A 27,339-nucleotide genomic window follows, 5' to 3' on the forward strand; every position below is an offset into this window, starting at 1 on the left:
TATATACCGTACAAATGATTTGGTAACACTTGAATTAAAGCCTTTATGTATAATGCATTATAAAAGTATTCATAATGTAGATTGTAATGCATTATATCATTTCATAAATAATTGCAAACTGCATTGTACAATTTAAAGATTTGTTTGTCATGTGTTTTAATCCATTATACTTTCTAAAGATGTAACAATAAATAGATAAGTGTATTTGTATTATGTACACAGTTATAATGTATTTATGAGATCATATATGATGCATCACAATACATAATTAATGCATTAATACTACTATTATAATGCATGATATTTAAAGGCTGTAAGTAAAGTGTTACCAATTTTCAAAACAGATTTTTAGAATACAAGAAAGCTGCATTTATTTAAAAAAAACAATGCAAAAAATGTAATGGCTAGTGACTAATATATATAAAATTCACAATATTGGTGTTTTTGAACACACATGCAGCTTTGGTGAGCATAAGAGACTTTTTCAAAAACACTTTTGACAAGTACTTTTATCAATCAAACTGGCATTGCAAGGTGTGGCAAATACTTAATGTTGGACCCTGGATGTAAAGTAATTTCTCAGTGTAGGTTGTTGTGTGCTGTCACTCATGTGCTTTGACGACCACAGCTGTTGTGGTGTACGAGAAGGGGCTCAGAAGAAGAGCCAGAGTGTAATGACGATGCCCCTCGGCATGAGCCTCAAACACCACCTGCAAAAAACCCCAAAGAACCACTGAGAAACACAAAGCTTATCTGGAAGATAAAAGTTTCTTTACATACATGTGTATCTGTCAGTGCCTGTGTGCTCAGTATGTTTGTGCATGTATGCAGGTGTTGTCCTTGAATGCTCTGTCCTCTTATCTAAAACTGTCCATTACTGTGTCTATAGAAAACAAGATATAGAATCTTAAATATTTACCTCCCCACAGTTAATATAGCTCTTGGTTCACATCCAAGACAATCATTCATGGTATTAATATACACATATTTGCTGCAAAAAACGGCCTTATGCAAATCTAGTAGGTTGGTGTTATAAATAATAATAAAAAATAGTCCCAATAGTAAGGGGGCTATGAAAATTCTTGTGGTTTAGGTGCCTTGATTACAACAATAACCCATCATTTAGCAACCATTAAATGCTCATGAATATAGAAGTGCCATCAAAGCATTACTTACATCGGCCACCTGGTGAAAAGGTGTACGACCCTCCGCCTTCCAGTAGGCTTTAGTGTCAAACTCCACCCGATACACACCAGGAGTGAACTCCTCCTCGCTGATCAAGCTGTGCACCTCTCCCGTCATGTCCACTTTCCTGTGTGAGAGGAAGAGCTCATTAGTGATAATGGCACTGACAGGAAAGAGGAACCATGAGGATGTGACTAAAAATGAAGTGCAGGATAGAGAATAGAGCCGTTTGCCCTACAAAGACAAAACCACAGTAATGCCAGCATTAAAACAAACTATTATTTTTTATACAAAAATAAATAATAAAAATGCTTTACTGTTTCCTATAAATTTGTATGATTTCAGGACAAATCATACTATTAATCAGTGTTATTTTAGTGTCATTCATGTACTATAGTTTTTGTTAATATTTTTTAAGTTAGATTGTATTTATATATTTTCTGTTCTCGCTTTAATTTTAAAGTTTTTGTAATTTTGTTGTAGTTTTAGTTTATTTACTTTGTTATTTTAGTACTTCAACAAACTAAACAAATAATGTCTTAGCAACTAACTGAAATTTTTTACTTTTAACTTAACAATTTTTTATTATTTTATTTTTATTTTGGCCAGAGAGACCATTAGCCCATTTTAACAGTTTATTATTATTATTATTTTTTTTTGCAGTTTTTATGGTTTTAGATAGCAATACTAACCCCACTATCAATTTTACAAATGCAATTACTGAGGTCAAATTGAGCCCAAACAGAATGAACATTAATACAGAATTACTATGGATCGTCCACTGGGTTCTAATTAGGTCAGATGAAAAATCTGAAATGTAATTAATGTTATTAATATAATTATATATTTGCATCAAAAGTCTTCATAGAGCATGACGGCTAATGTGATCTTACCCACTGGCGATCTTTTCCCATGTCCCACCTTGATTTTGGCGATAGACATCCAGAGCTATATTTCCAGCAGGAATTTAGCAACCATTAAATGCTCATGAATATAGAAGTGCCATCAAAGCATTACTTACATCGGCCACCTGGTGAAAAGGTGTACGACCCTCCGCCTTCCAGTAGGCTTTAGTGTCAAACTCCACCCGATACACACCAGGAGTGAACTCCTCCTCGCTGATCAAGCTGTGCACCTCTCCCGTCATGTCCACTTTCCTGTGTGAGAGGAAGAGCTCATTAATGATAATGACAGTGACAGGAAAGAGGAGCCATGACGATGTGACTAAAATGAAAATATGCAGAATAGAGAACAGAGCGGTTTGCCCTACAAAGCCAAAACCACAGTAAAAGAAACTCTGTGTGTGTGTATATATATATATATATATATATATATATATATATATATATATATATTTATATATATATATATATATATAAAACACAAACTGTATTTCAAAGGTTTCAGGTCAGTACGATTAAAAAATAAATAAATTAATACTTTTATTCAACGAGGATAATACAGAATTACTATGGATCGTCCACTGGGTTCTAATTAGGTCAGATGAAAAATCTGAAATGTAATTAATGTTATTAATATAATTATATATTTGCATCAAAAGTCTTCATAGAGCATGACGGCTAATGTGATCTTACCCACTGGCGATCTTTTCCCATGTCCCACCTTGATTTTGGCGATAGACATCCAGAGCTATATTTCCAGCAGGAGTCCCTTTCACAGCATCCAGGATCTTTACTGTCAGAGGGCAGAGAACATCTGAACCACCATGAAAAGCCTGGAACACAGTCAATGTGCATAGAAATGCTCCTAAGTTTAGTTCAGTCTAAACATGGTGCTTAGTCTTTCTGTATCTCATTTAGGTCTGGAAATAGAACCTTGTGCTTGGGATGATCTTATCTTTAGATGAATGGCTTTGTTGTATTCCTAGTAAGTTTCTTTTGGATAAAAGCATCTGCTAAAGTCAAATAATGGAAGCAGCTGTATCAGCTCTAAGCCGTTTGTTAGGTCAGTGACCGCCTGGACGTATAGCTGTGTATATGTGTGTTTTCCCAGTACAGAGTTTACTGCAGCACTTTGTAGTATGGCAGAACGCAGATAACATTGTGACCCATATGTTAGCCTGTCCAACAACTGAAAGTACCTTGTCTCACCCAGAAGGGGCCAATTTAGGAGACATTTTATCTTTCATATACATTTCATAGATTTTGTGTCACTGCCAAGTTAAATATAACTAAAAGGTGCTGTAAGAGATTTCAGCCGGTTCCTCTCTCCAAAATTCACTCCTCCAAAGACCTGAACATGCAAAATCAAACAGAAAGCAATTCTTATTGGCTAGTTTTCTTATTCTTAAGAACCTTAACCGCCTTTTTTAGTTGTATGCACAGCCTATGGCTGACAGGAAGACAGTTGTGATCTCTCATATAATTCACATTTTTGTGGTTCTCAGAAGTGGAAGCTGTCATAGTTTGGTAAATTTTTAGTGCTGAATAGATACTACAACAGATATATTTTTTTGTGTTCCCATTTGCTTCAGTAGCGAAACTAAAAAATACACGATAGTATTTCTATACAAATGAGGGAAGAAAAATAGCGATTGGACAAATTTGCCATACATAATATACATATATATATATATATATACAGTGGGTACGGAAAGTATTCAGACCCCCTTAAATTTTTCACTCTTTGTTATATTGCAGCCATTTGCTAAAATCATTTAAGTTAATTTTTTTTCCTCATTAATGTACACACAGCACCCCATATCTGAAGAATTTAACAAATAAAAAGCTTTGCGAGGTTTGCAATGCTAATAATTATGGAAATGTCATCACAGTCTGCATGTGAAAAGTGGATTTTTATGGGAGATTTTATTATGAATAAATAATAAATTCCATTTACACAGTCAGAACTCTCTATAAGATATTATTCATGACATACAGAGAATTCATACAATTGCACTTGCTCTTAGCCTTGAATGGGTCACTTTAACGAAACTGAATGTCATATTTATTGCTTTTGAAAATATGTAAGTTCCTGTTATATAGCTCTATTCTATACAACAAGCAATTGAACTTACCACTGGTGCAGATCTACAGCAGGCAAAGAGAGATGCAAGAAGAACACAAATCACTGCTTTAGCCATGTTAAAGCACAATTGCATGAGATAAAAACCCAAAATGCCCTTTATTCAGCTGCCGACCCTGTCATCAGGTGACTCAAGGGGTATCTGCGGTGCCCTGTTGACACAGTAAATAAACAGGGGAATCAGTAACTTCATACAATTTGGTTTATCCAGTGGAAACAATCAAGGGCATTTGCCCGTATCTATTAAACAACCCTCCTGTCCTTGGAATTAGTGCATTTCATGATTGTTAATTCCCAAAGTTCCTCCGTTCTGTGAGAGATCTGATTTATTGCTTGTTTACTTTCTGAGGACCTTAGTTCAGACTCTTAGGCAGCACAGATTTGAGGGTCTGAGCTGTTATTGACAGTTCAAAGAAAAGTGTACAGTTATCCCTTGAGAGGCGGGTACGTGCTTGTTTTTCACATATTTTCATGTGCTAGCTGTATTGCTAAAGGCATTAAATCCCTAAGCGGAGAACAGGAGAATAATTTTTCTTGCGAATAGATTCTTATCAAATTCATAACAGGACCATGGTTGGGTCATACAGAAGTAATTCAGTCTCATTTTTGTTTCATTCTTTTAAATAAAACTTACATTATTTAGGCACACACTGTAAAAAAAATTCCGTAAAATTTACGGTAAAAAACCGTGGCTATTCACTGTAAATTATACGGTCTTTTTCACTTCCAAAAATGGAATACTACCGTAAAATTACATGTAATGTCCAATACAGTTTTTCACCGTATATAGTAGGGGAATTTACCGTTAACCATTTAACAGGTTTTTACTGTAGCATTTTTACAGTCTTTTACTGTTCAATTCACGGTCATTTTTTACAGTGCAGTAACATGGAAAGGAAAAGATGTCCTATGATAATTTAATTATTTACCCTCTTCCTCCCCGATCTTATATGAATGGTTGTCAAGGCTGTAAATATAATATAGGTATAAATTGGTATAAATAGGTATAGACATTTTATAAAGAGAAAAAAAGATTTTGATGTAAGAATGTAAATTTTTTTGACCCAAACTACATTTTGCTTAGTACTTAAACCGTTGCAGATAAAATCATATTGCGTTCGAATAAATTTGTGGCAATTTGTAGGCAAAATGTGATGCATTTTTAAACTGCTAATTTCAAACCATTGTGCTTAATACAGCTAACTAAACACTGGATGACAGGGGTGGGGTGAGTTGTAACACATTTAAGCATCCACTTACATACAACTGAGAACTTTCATGTTGTCTATATGGAGCCATTTGGAAGCTCATAGCCAAAGGAAGTGTGGGTAAAATGTGCCCTATGCAGTCTCTGAATCCAACATTCATACATAGACACAAATTGCACACTCAAATTTATGTTCTACATGTTCTTTACCTTAGCACACTGGAGTTGAGTGTTCATTAAGCATAAATACAGTTAAGGAAGTTTGTTCTAGTCTAATTTACACACACGCACACACACTCCTGCATCACACAGAAAGTGTATTTGAGCTGTGGTCAGTCACAAAAAGTGAGACATTATTTTGTGTTGTTCTTTTAGATTGTTTCAATAAACCTATTTTTGAAGCAAACTTCATGGGGTGGCTGCTGTTTTTGCTTATTTTGTCTAACTGTTACTACTTACCCCAGTAGGCTATGTGTTACAACATACCCCAGCAGTGGGGTAGATTGTAACAAAGGCACATGTATTTGACATCAACTTGTAAGGGCTGTGATATTCTTGCAGAGGTCTGAATTGGTTCCTTATAGTAAACAAATGTGGGTGCTTTGTATAAACGTTTGAGCACTCTAGCTCAAAAATTCTGCGAGTTACAGATGCTGAAACAAAAAGTGTTACAACCATACCCGGTCTCCCCTACACAAATGCTTCGAAATATCTTCTTTTGTGTTCAGAAGAAGAAAGATAATTCATACAGGTTTGGAACAACTTGAGGGACAGTGTTTTTATTTTTGGGTGAAAAGAAGAACTATCCAATAATGTCATTTGTAATTTAATCAGAGCTACTCTCTGTTTTTTTGTTTGTTTGTTGGGGTTTGAATTAATTTATTCATCTGAATTAATGAATTCAGTTAGGTTGACATAATCAAACTTGAATTTGTTAAATAGGCCTTCTAATTTCAATAAAATGTATAATTCACATAACTAAGTCAATGTGTGGAGGTCGAACTAGGGAATAGTTTGGTGAATCTGTGAATGAAGCAATTCACTATAATGAGTCATGACATCCACCATGAGAAGACCAGTTAGGACGAATCGATTCACTAGAATGAACTGGACGTTACAATGCGTGTTGAACAGATTCATTTTAAAGGGGTCCTATTATGCTTTTTCACTTTTTCAACTTTAGTTAGTCTGTAATGTTGCTGTTTGAGCATAAAAAAGATCTGCAAAGTTACAAAGCTCAAAGTCCAATTCAAAAGGAGATATTTTATTTAACAGAAATCACTTTTCAAAAACTACAACGAACGACTCGTTTGGACTACAACGCATATTTTCCAGGATTTGCAGACTCTCTAACGCTACACATGAGGGAGGACGATCACGGACTTTGCAACTCTACATATGAGAGAGAAGACTATTTTGGACGAATATAGAGAATATATAATATTTTATATATATAAAATCCACGGCAACGTTCATATTTGTAAAAACGGTCTTTGACGTGAAAAAGTACTTACCGCCACGTCAGGGTCTGAGCAGGCGTACGCACTTTTCCTTGTGGCAAAGTCGGAGTACTGCAGCTATTTGAACATCTACTAAGCTACAATAACAATAAAAGCGGTGTACGTGCAAGCACCGAATTCATCATAAACAACAAAGATGCAGTGTAAGATATTAATTGTACAGTGTAGTCAGATTTTTTATTAACGGGAGTTTGCGAGATTAAACTTTTAGTAACCTAATGTTGACAGTTCTTTACTCGCTTTCTGTACACAGTTTATTCCATGTTGTTTTTTTATTATTTTATTTTACAAGAGAACTTGCGAAGTCTTGATTTACTACTAATGCGTAAAATAAAAACGCATAAACGCATCTCCGACGGTTTTGTCTGTGTAGCCTATAAGAATAGGCCTATGTCTGAGCAGCATTAGTAAACTGTGTAAATATGAAGAATTGCCAAATCACATGCGGGTTTTGTTCAGACCGGAGACCATAATCGTGTTATAATTTATTTTATTATGATATAAACGTCCAATTTTTCTTTCAATAATGTTTTTTTAAAGTTTTGCAATAATTTCATGATACTAAACTTTTTATAAGTTGTCATAGCAAGTGATTTTATAAGATGACTGAAAATTTTACTTGAATTCGTAGTTTATTCTTACTTTTGAAACCTAATTGTTTTATAATTACTATTATTAGTATTATTATGATTATTTCTGTTGTTTCTAGTAGTAATTTTGATAATGGTCAATAGAAAAAAATATAACCACACACACATTGTTTCTCCACAGAATAATTACACATTATTAAATAAAAAGCGTCCCCGCACGAACCTCTACCTCCGCCAGCAGGACCTCAATTTCAGACTCAGTAAAGTTTTTTTTTTCTTTGTGCTGGTCATTCTCAACCATAGAAATTTGAATATTATTATTATATATTATTATATGGTAATGATATTAATTAAGGGGCGTTTACAAGGCGGAGATCTGACACCAGTCAGCTGCGCACAATTTCAAGATCATTTGCGATTTATAAATGTCACATCTGGAAGAGAGGCGTACGCACGTGTTTTTGTGCTCACGTTCGTTTTTTCTCTGAATCGCACTTACGCACTTTTGAGAAATGATCTTAGAACAAATTTAGGACAGTTTATACGCAACATTTTATAAATGAGGCCCAGATTCACTAGAATAAAAAAAAAGACTTTCTAACGCTACACGTGAGAGACAAATGGTTTAGGTCGAATCCATTCACTAGAATGAACCGGACGTTACATTGCAACACGCGTGAGAGGTTGAACAGATTCATTTTAATGAATCAGACTTTCTAACGCTACACATAAGGGAGGACGATTCACCGACTTGAAGACAGAGACAAAAGAGTGCACCCAACAACTGTGCGACCTAATTTCTAAGATGCATAGCCTATATTAATAGTCTTATGAGAATATGCCAACTTACTATAAGACCATGATGCTTGTTTACAGGCTCAGTAATTTCTGTTAAACAGTCTAAGTTTTAACATGACTAAAGTAAACTGTCAAAAAAAAAGCTCTTATTATAGTGATTCTCATCATTCATTTTGAATTGGGCAAAGCGTGAGAATTGGACTAAGTGACTAAGCCTTAAGTTTGCTGAAAATGTTCAGTTGAGTTGTCATTCTCATTCTTCAGCTCATACCCTGTGGCGTGAGGACTGCAAATTTATGACTGCATTTGAAAAATGCTGGTAAGGCAGGTTTCAGCAAGTAGCGTGAAAGGAGAAAATGTGATTTATTTATTTATTTTTTTTTTAAACTGCTCATCAGGGTTAACAAGAAAACTGTCAAGCTGACAACACGACTCACAACAGTAACAAATGAAAAACAAGACTGCAGAAATGGTGTTAAAGGACTTTATTATTACTGTCAAAAATCCCCATTATTAAAGATTTTCATTAAGGCAGAATAAATCACCACTGGATAATCACCAAAATTATCAGTATGTAATTAAACAAGAAAACAGATTAGTCAGTTTGTACAAAAATACATTTTGGAAAAAAGAAACTGAAAAAAAAAAGGATTCATTTTTGACAAACGTTACATAGCATTTTTTCTTTAATTTTACAATAAGTTTGAGCCTTGTTATTTTATTGATGGTTAAAATAGAGAAATAACAAGAAAGGATCATGAGAACGGCAAGAGGACGTGGTCAAGTCAGATTTACACTCTCATATCCTGGGTGCACATATTTTACTTGGATTTCTTATTTTTCCTTTGCTTATTTTACAGTTTCATCCCACAGGCCATCTCCATCTGTAACACAGCTCACACACATAGTGTTCTTTACTGATCACTGTCCCTCAAACGATTCCTCCATCAGCTGTCAGAACATCTGGCCACATGCACATCTGTCAATGTGAACACAGATGAACCTCAAGGCCAAATGGTCCAGATGGTGTCTGCATAGACACATACTTCTCTCTGACTGAATGAACAGTGTGAGAGATCTTTTAGCAAGGACATTATTGACAATTAGTAACTTCCGCTGAAGAAAAAGCAGCTGGATTTTCAAGTTGTGCTTCACAAGATTGTTCTTTACTTTTTCTTGACATTCTTTGAGAGAGAAGCAGCCTTTTGCTTCAGGGTTAAACGTCTTTTGATCTAAGTCTATGATCTTATCTGTTCAGAAATAATAAAAAAAAAAGATTCTTTGCTTTTGAGTCAATTTGTTCTTGTCATGCATTGATTTCTTTCGACCGACAGACACTGGCTGTCTCTGGGGGAGTTGTTTTTTACGCAGACATCAACCAAAATGGAACTTCGTGAGTGATTAATTTTATGTTTTTCATAGACAGCAACAGCCACTCTTGTGGAAATACACTGTGCTTCTCATGTACATTTTGATGCTGGCATGTTCACAAGTACAACAAATAAGCACAAAATATGTACTACATAAAAATATTGGATGAAAATTAGAGGAATTATTCCATCAAATATATGATCCAATATGTTATCTATGTTCAAAAGGGTCAGTATGTTTTTTTGTAAGAATTTTTCTTTCTTCAGCAACAATGCATTAAATTGATAAAAATATATAGTAAATACTTTTTCATTGTTTAAAAAAATCTATTTCAAATAATTCTGTTCTTTTGAACTTTCTGTTCATCAAAGAATCCTGAAAAAATATCACAGTCTCCACAAAAATATTAAGCAACTGTTTTCAACATTAATAATAAGAAATGTTTCTTGAGCATCAAATCTATCTATCTGTCCGTCCCTCCATATCTATCTATCTATCTATCTATCTATCTATCTATCATTTTTCCCCTTCTCAAATGGGATTTAATTTTGTACCCTGTCTTTGGGGCTTATCTTCTTGGATCTTCTCATATTTATTTAGATGCCGCAGTGTCTTTTGCTTTAGGCGCCACTTCTTTAGTACCCAGTGGCTCAGCTGGTGTCTTCTTTTTCTTTTGTTTGCCCAGTGTTGGAACATCAGCAAGCAAGATTGGTGGTCTGCTGGTCGCCCCCTGCATTGGGTTCTCCTGAAAGTGGGTCTGCATTAGCAGCACGCCGCCAGGCGATCTGATGGGAGATGAGACAGGGCTAAATCCCAGCAGAGTCTCCTGTTCCTGTCCTTCCATTTGCAGCTGTATCGGCTGATTAGCAGCTACAGGGGCTCCATTAATCACATACATTGCTTGTTGTCCTCGGCTCAGAGTCGCCTGTGAAATGTTTCCGCCTTGGAGGATCAAACCGTCCGTCCCAGGGTTCCCATTTATTACATACAAACCCTGAGTGGGACTCTCAACAAAAACTGTGTTTGGTATTTGCTGCTCCACCAGGTAGAATAGAGGCTGCTGTTGCACAAAAAGCATCTCGCTTGCTTTTGCACTTGGAAGCGTGGCTGATTTATTAACCGTCTCAACTTTGGTAACAGAGCTTTGTTGTACTTCTTGTGGAGGTGGGATGGTTTTGGTAACCTGGATGGTGCTAGTACTGACAGAGCTCTCGGTTTTGAAGCTGGTTTCAACCGATTCGACTACTTGCTCAGTTTTGGGAGGGGGTACAGGAGGCTTTGGAGGATGGCATAGTTCCGCTAATGTAAGGAACTTTGACCCTAGGTTGTTGAGGAACTCCAGGTCATTGTCAGACTCAAGGAGGCTGCAACGACCAACAGAGCCAGCCGGGCTGCCTCGACCCTCATACTCATACAACAGAAGACCATCTGTCAGAGGAGGGTTCGCTGCAAGACAGCTTGCTTTCTGCAATAAAGAATCAAATGAAAATTCTGTCGTCATTTAATCAGCCTCATGTAATTCTAAACCTGTATACCCCTTTTTTAATTGAACACAAAATATGAATTTTTGAAGAATACCTTGCAGTCTCAAGAAGAAAAGGAACAAAAGCTGTCACTGAGGAGATATATTTTCATCTTTGTACTCTTTTTACCCCTAAAAGGTGCATATTACTACTATGAAAGCACATATTGGTACATAAAGTGTACATATTAGTACCTAAATAGTACATATTTATAGTACAATAGTATCTTTTAAAAAGGTACCACCAGTGACAGCTTTTTTTTGAGAGTGTGGCCACTTGTTTCAATATAATGAAAGTAAATGAGGCTGGGGGTGTCTAAAAACAAAACAAAAAAACCCCGCAATGGTACAATAAAAATGGCTTAGTCTTTCAAAGTCATATGATAGATTTGTGTGATGAACAGACCAACATTAGCCAGTTTTCCATTACAGATTTGCGCAAAACTTTTGTGATATTTTATAAATGTAGATTAAAAAACATATTGTGAATTCACAGTGTTTCCATTAACCTATGTTATGTGACTAAAATGTATTTTTTTCCTCATGCGACAAGTCATGGCGACAGATGTTGGTAGGTTTACGTATATTGCAGCCACTACAAGCCATTAATTTTAATCTAAGGAGGCGCATGCATGTATCTTTAGTGAAGTAGCGTGGGGAGCCGCTTCTGAAATGTGTTGTGGCGCAGCTGGTATAAACACAAACACTGACTAGAGTGGCCATGTCGGAGCCGTAATGCACCATGTACGTGTGCAGTGTAAATGATGGGTTTTTCAAAGAATTAATGGCAAGGAAAGCCCTTTATACTTGAGAGCAGCCACGTATGAGATGTTTCTTGGAGGTTATAGTACATTAAAAAATGATCATATGATTTTTACATAGGCCAGGTGATCTGTTAATGTGAAAAAACTCTCCATTGCAGTTTTGTGATATATTCCTTTTCAAATTGCCTGAAAAAACCACCTCGTGCGAGCGTAAAAACTTTTTTGCAATATATGGGAGGTTTTGTGAAATTGACATGTTTTTTCAGTTCTCAATTTCATTTAGTGCAATTTGAAGGGCAATGGAAACGTGGCTATTTAAAGATAATCTTCCAGGCCAAAAAGTGAAAGTGATTCAGTGAGGTAAAATCAAGAACCATTTGTTAATGAATCTTTCAAATTTGGTAAACTGAATCAGCCGATTCACTGAAAGGGGCTTGATTTAAAAAGAACAATTTGTTCAAAAGTTGCTATTTTCATTTAAGTGCCAAGAAGAACTTGGACAGATGTTCATCAAATAACATTCGAAAATTTAATCTGTTCCTCACACAAAAGCTATTGTATTACTTCAGAAGACTTGGAATATGGTGCATAAGTTGTATGGACTACTTTATGATACTTTTATGGTGTTGATTTTTCTTTAAAACTTGGCCAAGATCCCCTTTTGTGCTCCACAGACTTTGTATGAACTTAAATATAAATAATTAATCTCATACCTGAGAGAAATATTCATTGAGAAAGGCATCTCCCACTGCCATATCCTCATAAATGTCTTGTTTTTCAAACATGAGCGATGTAGAGTAGAGAGAGAGCACTGTTGCGTTGGTTGGCTGTTGAAAAGGTGTTTCGCCGGGACCAAAACCTTTTGCTGTCAGTTTCTGTAAACCCTTCATTTATTTCCTGGTTGAATGTTCTGCTTTCATTAGTGACACTTGGTTGAAAGGGCATTGAGGATACATTGTTGGATACATAGTTGGAAACTGTTCCATCCTGGAACAGTTGTTTTTGGTCTATTACAGCAACAGGACTACTGAGAAGAGGAACCTCCTACAGTATACAAATTCATGTTGTACATGTTGTAAAACCGAAGTGTGTTTTATGATATAAAACCAAGTTCTAATTTTAATTTTGCATCTGAATAAATTTTACCTTGTCCTCTCCTATGCCTTCAGTGTGATATGCAATGAGCGATTCTTTAGCTTCAAAGGGCAAATCTGTGAATTCACTCACGGTCCCACACTGGCAGAAGATCAGGAGGAAGGGTACCACTGAAAATGCAATGAACAAAGAGTTTTATAGCACTATAAGGATGTCAAGCTGTATGAATGTGTTGAACACATTAATAACTTACACAGGAGCAAAGCTGTGCCACTGAGGAACAAGCCAATGGCTGGTGTTCCAATTTTGAATGGTAAGCCACGCTGTGCAGCCAGTCTCGGCCCACATGAGCCTTTTTTCTCACAGCTGCAAACTTCTACATCAAACTTTTGATGGTCTGGACAGGCCAGACCCTGAGCGTCCGAGACCTTCACTGCCAGCTTGTACATGCCTGGCCACAAAGCCTCCAGTGCATGAAAGCTTACTGTTGTCCCTACAAATAAGAGAGAATTGCACTCTAGTAATTCATATACATTGCATTTGAGTGTTAGTTGTGTGTTTTAAGTGAATAAACCCGCTTCGCTTTACCGTTTATAGGCACCATCTCCCATTTTCCCACACTTTCCTCTTCTATCAGAACAAATTGATAAGGTGCTCCATTTGGATCAGCATCCCCATCGAAAGCCGTGACATTTACCACTTTATTATTATCACAAGTTTGATGATAGGTGCTGGTCAATGTGGGGCAGTGATCATTCGAGTCCTCCACCTTTAATGCTATTGTCCCAGTCGCTGTCTTAGCTGGCACATCTAACAAATAAAAGAAAAATATGTCAATATTTTAAGGGAAAACGTATATCTATACCTAAACTAAAAATAAATAAATAAATAAATATTTAAATAACGATATTTAGATACTTATTAACATTTAGGCCTACATATTTACAGCATATTATTATTTAATTTAGCTATTTACCAATCCTATTTACACAAAAAATACCCATCCAGAAAAAAATTATATTTATAGTACTTACAAAATGCCCAATTAAGGACTGTCAGTCGAAAATCTTTTGAAATACTTTCGAAAGAAGTTTAACAGGTTTAAGTAAGTAGTTTCTCTGCGCTTTTGAACTAAATGTTTGACTTTCTGACAAATATTGGAGTTCATATTCAATTCATCTTAGTGGGAAAACCCCCACAAAAAACTTGGCACAAATGCTGATGCTTGCCTTGAGTCATGCAGATAATCTTTGCAAAGTAGGTTCCATTGACCAAAAACTTTGATTCTCGATCAGGAGCCTTTGTCAGTTTAATCTCAGCAGTTTCCTCATCAATGGTTAGCCAGTTATCAGGATCATGACCTTTAGCATACCTGGATGTTCAATTAATGATGAAAACAATGACATGGAATTAACTGATCAAAGATTATTAGGCCTCTGTATAAACAAGCATAATGAAATCAATAAACTGCATCAATTATAGCAATGATGGAAATCAACAATATCATTATTTACAAATAAAATCAATGAATATAATTCTCTCTCTATATATATAAATGTATATATAAGCATTAATATGATTAATAATCCAAGGTAGGGCTGCACGATAAATCGCATTCGATATTTAACGTGCATCTTGTCAGTAAAGCCGGTTCTTTAATCAGCATAAATCTCCATCACGTGCGGGCTTTCACATGGAGCAGCATTAACTACACAGAGCCGTTGTTCACTGACAAGCTGCGCAAAACATGCGCAAAACATGCGCACGTGATGGAGATTTACGCTGATTAAAGAACCGGCTTTACTGACAAGATGCGCGTTAAATATCGCATGCGATTTATCGTGCAGCCCTAATCCAAGGTAACCATACATTTCCTTGAAAAACTGATCAAAGCTCACCTCACATTTTCAGCTGGTTCTCCAGTGTCACCATCCAAAGCAGCATACGTTCCCAGCACTATTGGGAAATCTTCATCATGACGTGACATGTGACATGTGGCCAAGTATGGTGACCCATACTCGGAATTAGTGCTCTGCATTTATCCCATCCAAAGTGCACACACACAGACGTGAACACACACCCACCGTGAACACACACCCGGAGCAGTGGGCAGCCATTTATGCTGCGGCGCCCGGGGAGCAGTTGGGGGTTCGGTGCCTTGCTCAAGGGCACCTCAGTCGTGGTATTGAAGGTGGGAGAGAGCGCTGTACATTCACTCCCCCCACCTACAATCCCTGCCGGTACGAGACTCGAACCCACAACCTTTGGGTTACGAGTCCGACTCTCTAACCATTAGGCCACGACTTCCCATATAAAAAGAGAAGATCATCTGGATCTTCTGACACTGGGAAGTCTTTCACAGAAGGTGAGAAGCTAGGACCGTCGGGTAGGTTGTTTACACTGATCTTAACTGGGTAACCTTTCCCAGCTGTTTTTTTATCAGGCTCAGATCCAGGTTTGCCAGATGGTTTAGTACCAGGTTTTGTTCCAGGCTTGACACCAGGTGAGGGGCCAGGCTTGGCTCCAGGCTTAACTCCAGGCTTACCATCAGGTTTAAGCCCAACATCACCACCTGCATCCACTCCCACATTCACTCCACCACCCAGATCCAATCCAGCATCCAGTCCAGCATCTACATCCAATCCAGCATCCAAATCCAGTCCCGCATCCAGTCCTACTCCCAAACCTAAGCCTACTCCTAACCCCGCTCCCAAACCTGCTCCCACCCCGGCCCCGGCCCCTGCTCCAGCTCCAGCTCCAGCTCCTAGGCCCGCGCCAGCCCCTAAATCCTTGTCCAGATTAACGTCCAGCTCTAAAGCACTTCCATTTATGAAAGGAGCTACATTTGAAATGACCAAACTGAGGTCCAATTCTTTTACCTTTTCAAAATCAACAGGCTTCAGAGAGGCAGATAGGCATGGAAAAGGGAAAAAAAAAAAAATGATATAAATAAGATACATAATGTAGGTTATTTTGACGGGAGATACCAAGTAAGTGTCTCTGAGTCAATAACACATGAAGAAAATAAAAAATCTTGTTTAAAATACATTTGACAAGTTCTTAGAAGAGCTTAATACGGTTTTGAAAAACTTTTATACCATTTACTAGAAAAGTTTCAATTTAATTACTTAAGTGAAAATATCATGTGGTGTAACTATCATTTTCTAACTAACTATTTTCTCACACCTTGATTACATATGAGAGTGTACATTTCAATTATTATTTAAGTTTTAAAAAGTTTTTAAATATATTTGCTCTTTTTATATTTAGATGTTTTCTCTTATATCTTTCAAAGTAAAAACTTTTTTTTAAAATCATGAATTACTAATTCATAAATATAATTACATTTTTGGGAAGTTATACTACATGACATTTTAAAACCATAATAGGCATGTTTAAATATAAATATTAATAAGAAGTGAGAAAATTGTATCATATATACGTTTATTTAAGAAATAATAATAGATTACTTAAGATTTTCTTTTCAAGAATTGCATCCCTAATGAGTTTTTTCTTCTCTTTTTTTCATGATATCAGGACATTTTTACCACACTGATATTTTGTATGAATTGCAATTTTTTTTTTTTTATCAATTAATAGAAAGGACAAATGTGTGTCATTGACCCCTCAACAAATAATATTATTAAAGGTTTATGTCCATAATAAAGAAAAAGGCGTTTGCAGGTACCTTGACAAGTTTTAGAATTCCCACATTCGTTTTAGGGTCCGTTTCGATTGAGAAGAGATTGTCTTCATTTCCTTTATGGATATCAAACACTGCCAGCCAGTTATCAGTGAATTCCAGATCCTTGTCCAGGGCTTTAATTCTCATGACAACCACATCAATCACACCTTCATCAACACTGCCTGAATACTAACAGAGATAAAGACACCAACTGACAAATAAAATCCCTACTATAGTAGGGATTTATTTATTACATACATTTATGTAATTGAATAATCCTGCCGTTCACAGCTTGCAGGCAATGATATTTTAAGATCTTACCTCTTCTTTCTCAAGAGTGGGAACGTTGTCATTTATATCCAAAATATGAATTTGCACAGTGCCTGTTCCTGTGTTGCCAGACGAAGCTCCATTCATATCAATTCCCCGAACTATTAAAGTATATTTGTCGTGTCTCTGTAAAAGACAGTTGGTTATAAATCTGGATTTAAATGCATCATGTTGCATTTTTCATGAACTTTTGAATGTCATACATTGCCAGTTTTCACATCAGTTACCTCTCGATCCAGGGTTTTCTCCTTCACATAGACTATCCCAGTTGTTTTATCAATGGAGAACGTATGCCCAGATTCGGCTGGGGTTTGTCTTAATATACTGTATGCTATTTTGGAATTAAGAGTGTCCGGTTCATCCGCATCAGTACCTTTTATTTGCATGACAGGTGTTCCTGTTGTTTCACAAGCATGATGACAGAAAAATATAACATTTTTATATAAAGTATATAGAATAGGGGACTGTCAGATAAGGGTAAAAATGGTAAAGTCTTATTGGAGCAGTAACTAACTAGTAAATATTGTAGTGTTATATTTTTAATTTATAAATATCCTGTACAACAGAGAATGTTGTGAGAACTTAAGGAAGTTGGGAAACATAAAAACAATATGGTAATAAATGCAACCCACCAATCTTGCTGCTTTCCCTCACAAATCCCGTCTGTAATTTGAATATTGGTGGGTTATCATTCTGATCCTCAACTTTGATCTTCAGCTCAATGTTTTCTTCTGCTATTGATCCGTTACGAAATTTTGCTATGCCAGTCAGCTACAGAAGAACAAAAACAATATGTGTGTATCAAGGTCTCTTAATTTAGTCATTATATCAATCATCATCTCATTTATATGTCTGTAATGAATTACCCAAAAGTGGGGCGCAACTCACATTGTATAAGGATGTTTTCTCTCTGTCTAGCAGGCCGTTGACCCTAACATAGCCATTTTCAGGATTGATAACAAACAAGTTATAGGGTGCCTTGTCAGCGCCGTGACCTGTTAGTCCATATTCCACCATCTGCCAGTTAATATCTTTATCAGATCGGATCTAAAAAAGCAAGACAATATTGAGAATGCCTGTGAATACTGAGTATTTAAATATGCGAATGCAAAGGCAAGGTCACATTATGCAAATATCAAGCAAAAAACATAGGCGGCAGCCAGTCGATGTGAGGTTCAGGTAGTGATGACTGTCTCAAGCATTTAAAAATATGCAGATTGTGGTGGAGTTTCTGTTGGATTTATGTGTAAATCATTTTTTTACACATATATTTATATATGTTTTTTATATATTGGTAAACACACAAATTTGCATGTTGCAAGTACCCCTGTTGCTTTGTCATAAATTGTCTCAATAGAGGACATATTCGTATCAATAACAGACCATTATCCTGGTATGCCTTGATGAGGACCTTCTTGTTTTTTCAGTGGTATGAAAAAATTCTAGGAATAAGAGGCACGTTAAAAAACTTAATAAACTTAAACATACATTTTAAAATACTATGTAGGTAAGAAATACTGTATGCGCTCTTAATTTTAAGTGAATTAAATTACTAAATATAAGTATACAAAATATAAAGATTGTAGAATAATATCAGGTTTAACTAAAATATATTTTTAAAACTCTTATCATCTTTTGTTTTGCTGAGTTTCAGAAGGATATATTGAGCAGTAGGTGTAGGGCAGCTTATGAAACAGGTGAAAAGGTGAAGCTTTAAGAACCAGTAGGTCCAGATCTCAAGTTTTTCAGATGATAGCACAAACAAGAAAAGATTGACATAAGGACCACACAGTGCAAGCATATGCAAAATATGTCTTTGGGTTATGTGCAGGGGGAGAAAAAGCTGTAAAAATGCTTACTTTTGCCACAAACTCCTCTTTTGTGTAGTCAATATTCTCATAAAGTCTTGTTGGTGGAAGAATCCACTCCCGTTTCCTTCGATTAGATCTGCTGTTGGCTCTCGATGCCTAAAGAATTAGATTTTTTTCCAGAATGTTAGACATTAAGTATATTCAATGCATTGACATTACTTCTTTACCATAAATACAGTATTCTTATTAACCATCCTTATGACAAATTCATAATTTTTTAATAAAACTGTATTGTCATCAAAAGAAAGATAACATACACTCTCAGAAAAAAGGTACAAAGCTGTCACTGGGGTGGTAGATGAAAGTACGTATTAGTACCTTCAAGGGACATAGTACTTTAAATGTACATATTAGTACCTAAAGTGTACGTATTAGTACCTTTTGAGAGGGTGCCACCTTAGTGTAGCAAGAATATACATCTAAATGTACTGTATATTAAATCCTATACAATTCATATGAAGATCTTTGAGATTTGATCTTCTTACATTTTAATGACCTTGTCATCCCTAGTCACGGCAATTTTATCTACAGTGTCAACTGTTTATGGTTGGCAACTGTTGATGGCTGATGAAAATAGATCCAATTGCTATTTTTCAAGTGTACAAATGCTAACAATAATGGATTATTGTAGCACTGGTGTACACCCTGTGAAAGCAGTTCTTATGTATCCTTTTACATACTTTCTCTCTATGCTTGCAAATGCTTTTGGGAATTATTTATGGCCTGCCATCATGGCACTCCAGAGATGAGCATATGAATGAACAGAATTGAAAAAGTCAGTTAAAATGGATCTGCTTGCCTAAAAACAACAGGTAATGCAGCCCATTTAAGCTATGCATTTAAATCAAAATTTTCCTCATACTAACCAAACGTATATATATGCAGTATATATGTGTGTGTGTGTGTGTATGTATATATATATATATATATATATATACATACTGTAAACCGTTCCTCTTTACTGTAAACTGAACTAGTACACATTGTTCCAAGTATATGCTGAGGTATATGCTGATGCTGTCTATTGTAAGAACCTGCTGCTGTAGCACAGAGTGCAGATTTAAACTTGAGACTATGCTGCCCACAGGCGTTTTTCATATTAACAAATGGTAGATGCTTCTGTCTTCCAGTGGTTAAAATAGCAAAAATTGTTGAAATTAAGAATTAATGAACATAAATCTAGTATACGACGACAAGCAAAAGGCCACAACAATTAGTGACTATTATGATACTAATTTTACTATTACAGTGTTGTGGCTTGCTTTATAATATTCAAGGATATAACAATGTGAACAAAATAATCAGATCAAACTGAATTGATCAGACCAAATCTATCCATTCAACACTCTCACATTCAAAAGCTTTATGAAAATAATTAAATAAAATGAAATTGTTTCTGGTGAAGAAAACAAAATAGTTTTAGGAGTTAATGTGATCAGAAACAGCAAGTGTGCATGGTATGCATAGTACCTGTAATTATTACATTTGCTTAAATATGTGTGAAAAAAACACAATTGAGCTGAATATTCAATTCATTTCATGCCAAAACACCTGTTGGTTCGGTGTCACTTACCACAGTCCTGCACAGCAGCAGGACCAAACATATTCGTCCAAGCCAAATGGGAGACATGAGAGCTGTAGGTCAGATGTAAGAAGTCAGTCCTTGTTTCTCGTATCTTCTCCCGTCCTCCTTCTGTCTAAGTCCTGACCTGTTGATCAGAGCTGTGCTTGTGTAGAGGGTTGGAAATGGGGGGCAGGTTACTGATCACTTTTTGGGTGGGGCATCTGAAAGAGCACTTTCTCTTGTACACAACCAGGCGTGAGACTTTTCTGCTGTGGAGGAGCCCCCTACCACCTCTCTCTCCACTCTCCGCTTTTATTCACTCTTTGAATAAATCAGGCACTAAATTAACATATTCCAATTTCATTTATATAAAGGAAGGTAATGCAACAGATTTAAACTGTAAACTCAAGATAGAGCGACTGTGGCAGCGGTATGTGAGATGTGTAAGTGTGCGTTAACATGAAAACTATAGTGTCCCCAGTAAGTATTTAGACACTTAAACTTAAAATGTAGGAATATCATTGTGCATATTGCAAAAAAAAAAAATCAACCAAACGAACATTTTTGGAGTCATTTTTGCTATGACTTTTAGCAAGGTGATATTTAGTGGCTGCATGAAGTCAGTTTTCCTCAAGTTCACACAGATGTCCTATTAGAGTGACCAGAGGTGTAGAGAATCACATTACCTATCAACATGTTCACAGATGTTTGAAACACACAAAGTGTCACAGTACTTCAGTATTGAGCATTGTTTATCATTTGAAATCGGGCAAACCTCTTTTTGTGAGTTGTTTTGCCTGAAAAGCAATATTTCACTAAATCAATTGGCACTTGGTTTGATACTTTGCTACATTATGCAAAAATAATTATACAGTTTTTAGTGTAGCTTATGTGTTCGAATACTTTTGTGTTCCACTAAATAGACTGGCAACACTTTAAAGAACTTTGAGAATTCACCTGTGCTACAAGTTCATGTGCTACACCTCTCAGTGAAATGCAGTCCGCCCCAAGCAAAACATAAACAATAAGGAAACACCTGACCAGGGGTGCGGTTCCAAAAAGCACTGTTGGCTAACTATGGTCGTTAGTTCCATTGAACTCTGTTGGTAACGACGCAACTTGTGACCATAGTTGCTTTTGGGAAACACACCCCAGTGTGCTAAAACATCAATACAGTTTCATACCACTAGAAGGTGTGAATCACAAAAAATCACTCTAGCCATAATATGTGTAATATTATATTTAATATTTAGAATCTTTTTTTATTTACTGCTTTTATAGTGGTGCAGCAGTAACAATAGAGGTAAAAGCTTCTGAATGCACAGCTATGCAATGCACAACACACATAATTAGTGTACATTAAACCTGGAGTAATGATTTGAATAAATAATTAAAGAGATGTTTGCCTAATTAAGCATAAATGGGGGGAAAATCTAATTATTTATCTTTATCTGGGTTACATAAGAATTTCATGGACTGCTCTTTAGTCATTATAACTTTATTCTTGCTCACTCCAACATTCTGTTCAGGAAATGGCTTAAAGAGTAAAACACCACGAGTATTTTTTAGTCTTTGAAACTACTGAAAAAACATTATTACCATACACAAGACAACATTGTTTTAAAAACACAGAATGACCATCTTACAAACAACTTAACATTAAATTAAGTTTTTAATCTCAGAGTAGTAAACCACAGTCGTACCTTCACTAATGACAAAAATCCAAAGAGAAACCACATTTTAAAATACTGAAAGAAATGTTAAATACAGTAGTATCTGTGGTATGAATTCCACAGGACATAACATCGACTCCTCCCTACTGTTCACAGTAATGCAAATATAATGGAAGTCCATGGGATCATGTGACTGAACTGACTAATAATAATCAACACTAATTTTAAATCAATCACCTTGTTTTTATTAAATATAATACAATTTGATTACAGGATTTACAGAAATAAAAGCTTTAGAATACATTAAATGCTACATAATCAGAGTATACCATATAATTTTAGTTTTTTCTTTTCTTTTCAGTTGTTAAATTATGTTGTTAATCAAGTTATTTATTGCCCTATACAATGTATGTCTAATGTGTTAATGTTTTCTTTGAAATCTTATCTGTAGATTTAAGATGTAAAACAAAATGCAACATGTTTAAAGGGGTCATATGATGTTGCTAAAAAGAACATTATTTTGTGAATTTGGTGTAATGCAACGTGTTTATGCAGTTTAAGGTTCAAAAAACACATTATTTTCCACATACTGTACATTATTGTTGCTCTTCTATGCCCCGCCTTTCTGAAATGTGTTGATTTTTACAAAGCTGATCGTTCTGAAAAGCGAGGTGTACACTGATTGGCCAGCTATCCAGTGCATTGTGATTGGCTGAATACCTCAAGCGTGTGACGGAAATGTTACGTCCCTTACCATACTGTGATGCCCTGTCCCGGCGCGACGAGACAAAACCAATAAAACCCATTACAAACTAGGCATTTGTTGCATCCAGTGGGGACATAATTACTGATTATAATGACTTATACTGTCTTTATACATGTTGCGTTGCGTTGCATATCGCGCCGCGTCAACATAAAACCATGTCTGCATTTGTGATCAGAGAAACGACAAACAACAAGCACTACTCTACACTGCTCAAAACTCACATTTGAATCTGGGTTTGAGACTTTAGTCTTTGCAACTTTAGGGATCTTATCTATGCACGAACAGCTTGTAACACTCCAAAGAGAAAAGAAAACTTGAAGTTGCATCATATGACCCCTTTAACAATATTGACCTTGAAATAGGCTCAGACCACCCAGGCCAAGTAAATATTGAAAAATGTACAATTCTTAAAAATGCTCATACTCACTTATTGTTGTCATTTTAATATTGAATACTTCTAATTCATCTCATGCTTAAAATAGTTTATGTGCTTCTCTGCGAATAATCCCATCCTGATAATTAATGAGGTATTAATGCCACTAGACCAAAAATTAGATCACTGCTCAATGTCCAGCTGCCCATTTGTTGCAAGTCCTTTGGATTTTGGCATCATAACCATTGAAGTCAGAACTCTGGACACTGTCGAACGGAATAACTGTCTGTTTGCTGCCTGAGGAAGTTCCACTGGACTAAGTACTCCCGGACTCATGGCAAGTGGAAGCTTACTTGAACCCTCTAGAACTGTGGGACCACTAACCAATTGTCTGCTCTGTCCACCTTTCCCTGATACAATGTTCTGAACACCATTTACTAATAGCTGACTGTTATTTACCTGTCCATTTGCAACTTGAGGCAGTCTCACTAGGTTTGGAGTTCCTGCACTCATAGACACAGGATACTGATCTGGGCCTGCAACCAGTAAATTACCTCTACCAACAGGAGCCTCTAGAATAGAATGACCACTAACCAGTAGTCTACTCTCTTCACCTTTTTTTGAAGCACTCTGGTAAGGACCACTTACTAATAGCTGGCTGTTTCCCTGACCAGTTGCAGTTTGAGGCACTGTCACTAGGTTTGGAGTTCCTGTGCCTCCTATCAATATATTGCTTCCATTGACAGGACTTTCTACAATTGTTACGGCCCCTTCATTCTGTGCACTGGAAAGGGAGCCATCAACTACTGTTTGGTTCATATGTACCATTCCACTCAACTCTTGAGAACTTACTGGGTAAAGTAGTTGAGGGCTCATATCACGATGACTTGGACCTAGACCTCCAACGAATACTTTACCTTCATTTACTGAACCATCTATAAGAGTTACTCTACCCTGCCCGTTCTCTCTTAACATCTGCAGTGAACATCTAGATCTGAACATCTACATGCAGTGATCTAATTGTTGCTGTGGCATCAATACAAGGTTTGGAGTTGGTGAAAGGTTCTGAATTACAGCAGGATTAAATTCCCCTAAACATGACTGGACTTTGAGGTCCAATTTGTGAGTACAAGACTGAATCACCAATTATGTTGTTTGCTAGAACAGCCTGTTGTCCACTACCAAAATGTTCAAGTGTATGGCCGTTACCTTGAGTCAGAATTCTCCCAGATTCTAGAGTTCCATTAATTATGTACACTCCTTGGCCAAGCCCATTCTCTGACAGCAAAACATTGCTTGCCATTGGCTGGTTGAATCCATAGTACATAGGCTCCTGTATGACAATACCTTGATTAGGTTCGGTTTGGACAAGTGGGGTTTTAACAGGTATCTCCTCAGGACTGGGCTGGACAATGTTGGTCACGTGACTGGAAGATGCAGCCGCATTTGGTGTTGTCTCAACAGTATTAACAATAACTTTTGGGTCAGTGTGTCTGAGTCCACACACCTCAGCCAAGGTGTTGAACTTTGAACCCAGGTTGTTCAAGAACTCCAGATAATCATTAGACTCTATGAAGCTGCAGTTCCCAATGGAACCGGTAACAGATCCTTCACCCTCATAATCATAGTGCTTCAGTCCTTGCTTTGGAGAATCATTCTCCGATATATACCTGGATTTCTGCAAAAGAATGAGGAGAAGTGTCATTCTACTTGTAATTTCATTCAGTGTTAAAGGGATAGTATACCCAAAAATTAAAGTTATTTTATCATTGACTCATGTTGCTCCAAATCTGTGTGGCTTTCTTCTATGGTTATCCAAGATGTAGATGAGTTTTGTTTCTTCTTCTGAACAGATTTGGAGAAATTTAGCATTACATCACTTCCGCACCAATAGATCCTCTGCAGCAGGGGCGGGGGAGGGCAGTGCCCCCTGTCAACAAGCTTGGCCCCCCTAAATTTGGAATCATATCACACCAAACCATTTTGCGTTAAATGTGCAGTTTGTCCTGTAAACTATATATATAAAAAAGAAAAACATCACCAGCTGCTAAATTCAAATCTGCGTTCTCTGGCTGGCACAGAGCCAGAGACACACGTTTTTAAAGGGGTCATATGATGCTTTTTTAAAGATCATTATTTTGTGTATTTCAAATGAGTCATCGCTGAAACACGCTGTTTCGTCACCGCGCGCACTGGCTGACTGAATTCTCTGGCTAATTCTCTCATCAGAAACAACAAAGTGAAGACGTACGAATGTAAATAAGATATTAATTTCACAGTGTAAACAGCTTTAGAGATTATTATGGCAGTTTTTGATAGTGCTTGAACTCGCTGGACTGAAGTGAAAATGTTCTTTGATAATGTAAAGGTTCTTTGCTCTCTTTTTGTAAAATGAAAGTGTTATAGGCTAATTAGTAACTTAAAATGTTTTGATTAAATTCACATTAAATACAAAGTCAGTCATATTAAAACTATTTTATGGTATGACACTCATATCTGTTACTTAAGTAAAAAGACGGATTTTTATGCAAAATTAATAGATTACACTATTAGGCTACTTTGCCCATCGCCCATTATAGATCAACTAACATAATCTACAAAGGTGTAAAATGCATTTACTTAAACATATTTGAGAATCGAGATATTTCATGATATATTGAATATTTCGAATGAAAATAAAACCCCTGCTGAAAAAAACAATATACACCATTACAAAATTTGTAATGGTTTTACTGGTTATAATGGGACTTGTAGTGGTTTTACTGGAAACTGTAATGGACCCTGTTGGTTGGTTTTAATGGTTAAAAGTCGATGGTTTGTAATGTTTGTAATGGTATTTGTAGTGGAAACCATAAAAATGTTCTGTGATGGTTTTATTGTTTGTTTGTTTTTTCAGTAGGGACATAAGCCTATATCAGTTATACAGTGGTATTGTGGCTGCTGCGTGTCACATGACAAGCATGAGAGCCCCCCCCACCTCACTCGTTCCCTCTCAAAAATGATGCCCCTGACACTACAATACAAAATTATTTGTCAAATAAATGAAACATGATGAAACATTAATATTAGTTGAAATTTTTATAGATTGTTTCTAGAGATTGCAGTGAAACATGACATGGTGAAAAATGACTGAATGAATAATACTTAAAGTAGGTTAAAATTAATTTTTAAATTGTAAAAATTTTTACCCCCCTAGTTACTGTGGTCTAGAACGGCCCCTGCTCGGTGAATGGTACTGTCAGGATGAGAGTCCAAACAGCTGATAAAAACTTCACAATAATCCACAAGTAATCCACACAGCAGCAGCCAATCAGTTAACATCTTGTAAAGCAAAAAGCTGTGTGTTTGTAATAATAAAATCCATCATTAATGCATTTTAACTTTAAACCATCGCTTCTGGCCAAAATATATAATCCATAAATCCACAGAGTTCATAAATAACTGTGCTGGCCTGTTTCTGCTTATAAGCAGTGCTTGAACTGTGCATATTTCTCTCCTGATTCAGGCGAGAAGACTTTTTCACTTCATAACTCGTATTTTAACTGGAAGCAATGGTTTAAATTAAAAAAACATCTTAATAATGGATTAATTTATTACAAACACGTAGCTTGTCGCTTCACAAGATGTTAACTGATTGACTGGAGTTGTGTGGATTACTTGTGGATTATTGATGTTTTAAAGGGGTCATATGATGCGATTTAAATTTTTCCTTTCTAAAAATTTTGGGTGAACTATTCCTTTAAATACACCTCAATACAAATGTAAAAAAATCGTCTCAGGTTACGCATGTAACCATGGTTCCTCGAGGGAACGAGATGCTGCATCGGAGAACACTTTGGGAACGCCTTCAGCATGACCGGCTCTGAATCACGTGTGTAATCAGTCCAATGGATGGGCGAGACGTCACGGGCAGGGTGACGTAGCGACCAGGAAGCTTAATAGCACGTGCGGTGAAACCGGCGACCGCTTCTAGGAGAGAA

The 27,339-nt window shown here is 36.3% G+C and overlaps 1 protein-coding gene and 2 pseudogenes across 1 annotated transcript; all 3 read right to left on the reverse strand.

The window, feature by feature from the left end:
* Nucleotides 1-380: 380 nt before the first annotated feature.
* Nucleotides 381-4,317, reverse strand: LOC107712897 (transthyretin-like). Its single transcript, XM_016518290.1, has 4 exons — nt 4,223-4,317; nt 2,781-2,920; nt 2,207-2,342; nt 381-710 (listed from the first exon to the last, which is right to left on the reverse strand). The coding sequence occupies exons 1-4, from the start codon at nt 4,304-4,306 to the stop codon at nt 603-605; spliced, it is 468 nt and encodes a 155-aa protein (XP_016373776.1). The 5' UTR covers nt 4,307-4,317; the 3' UTR covers nt 381-602.
* Nucleotides 4,318-10,179: 5,862 nt separating this feature from the next.
* On the reverse strand, nt 10,180-20,650 carry LOC107712896 (desmoglein-2-like; annotated as a pseudogene).
* A 2,616-nt stretch (nt 20,651-23,266) lies between these two features.
* Nucleotides 23,267-27,339, reverse strand: part of LOC107712837 (cadherin-15-like) — a 17,422-nt pseudogene continuing 13,349 nt past the window's right edge.

The sequence above is a fragment of the Sinocyclocheilus rhinocerous genome, unplaced genomic scaffold, assembly GCF_001515625.1.
Source record: "Sinocyclocheilus rhinocerous isolate Xijiao unplaced genomic scaffold, SAMN03320098_v1.1 scaffold478, whole genome shotgun sequence".
NCBI classification, from domain to species: domain Eukaryota; kingdom Metazoa; phylum Chordata; class Actinopteri; order Cypriniformes; family Cyprinidae; genus Sinocyclocheilus; species Sinocyclocheilus rhinocerous.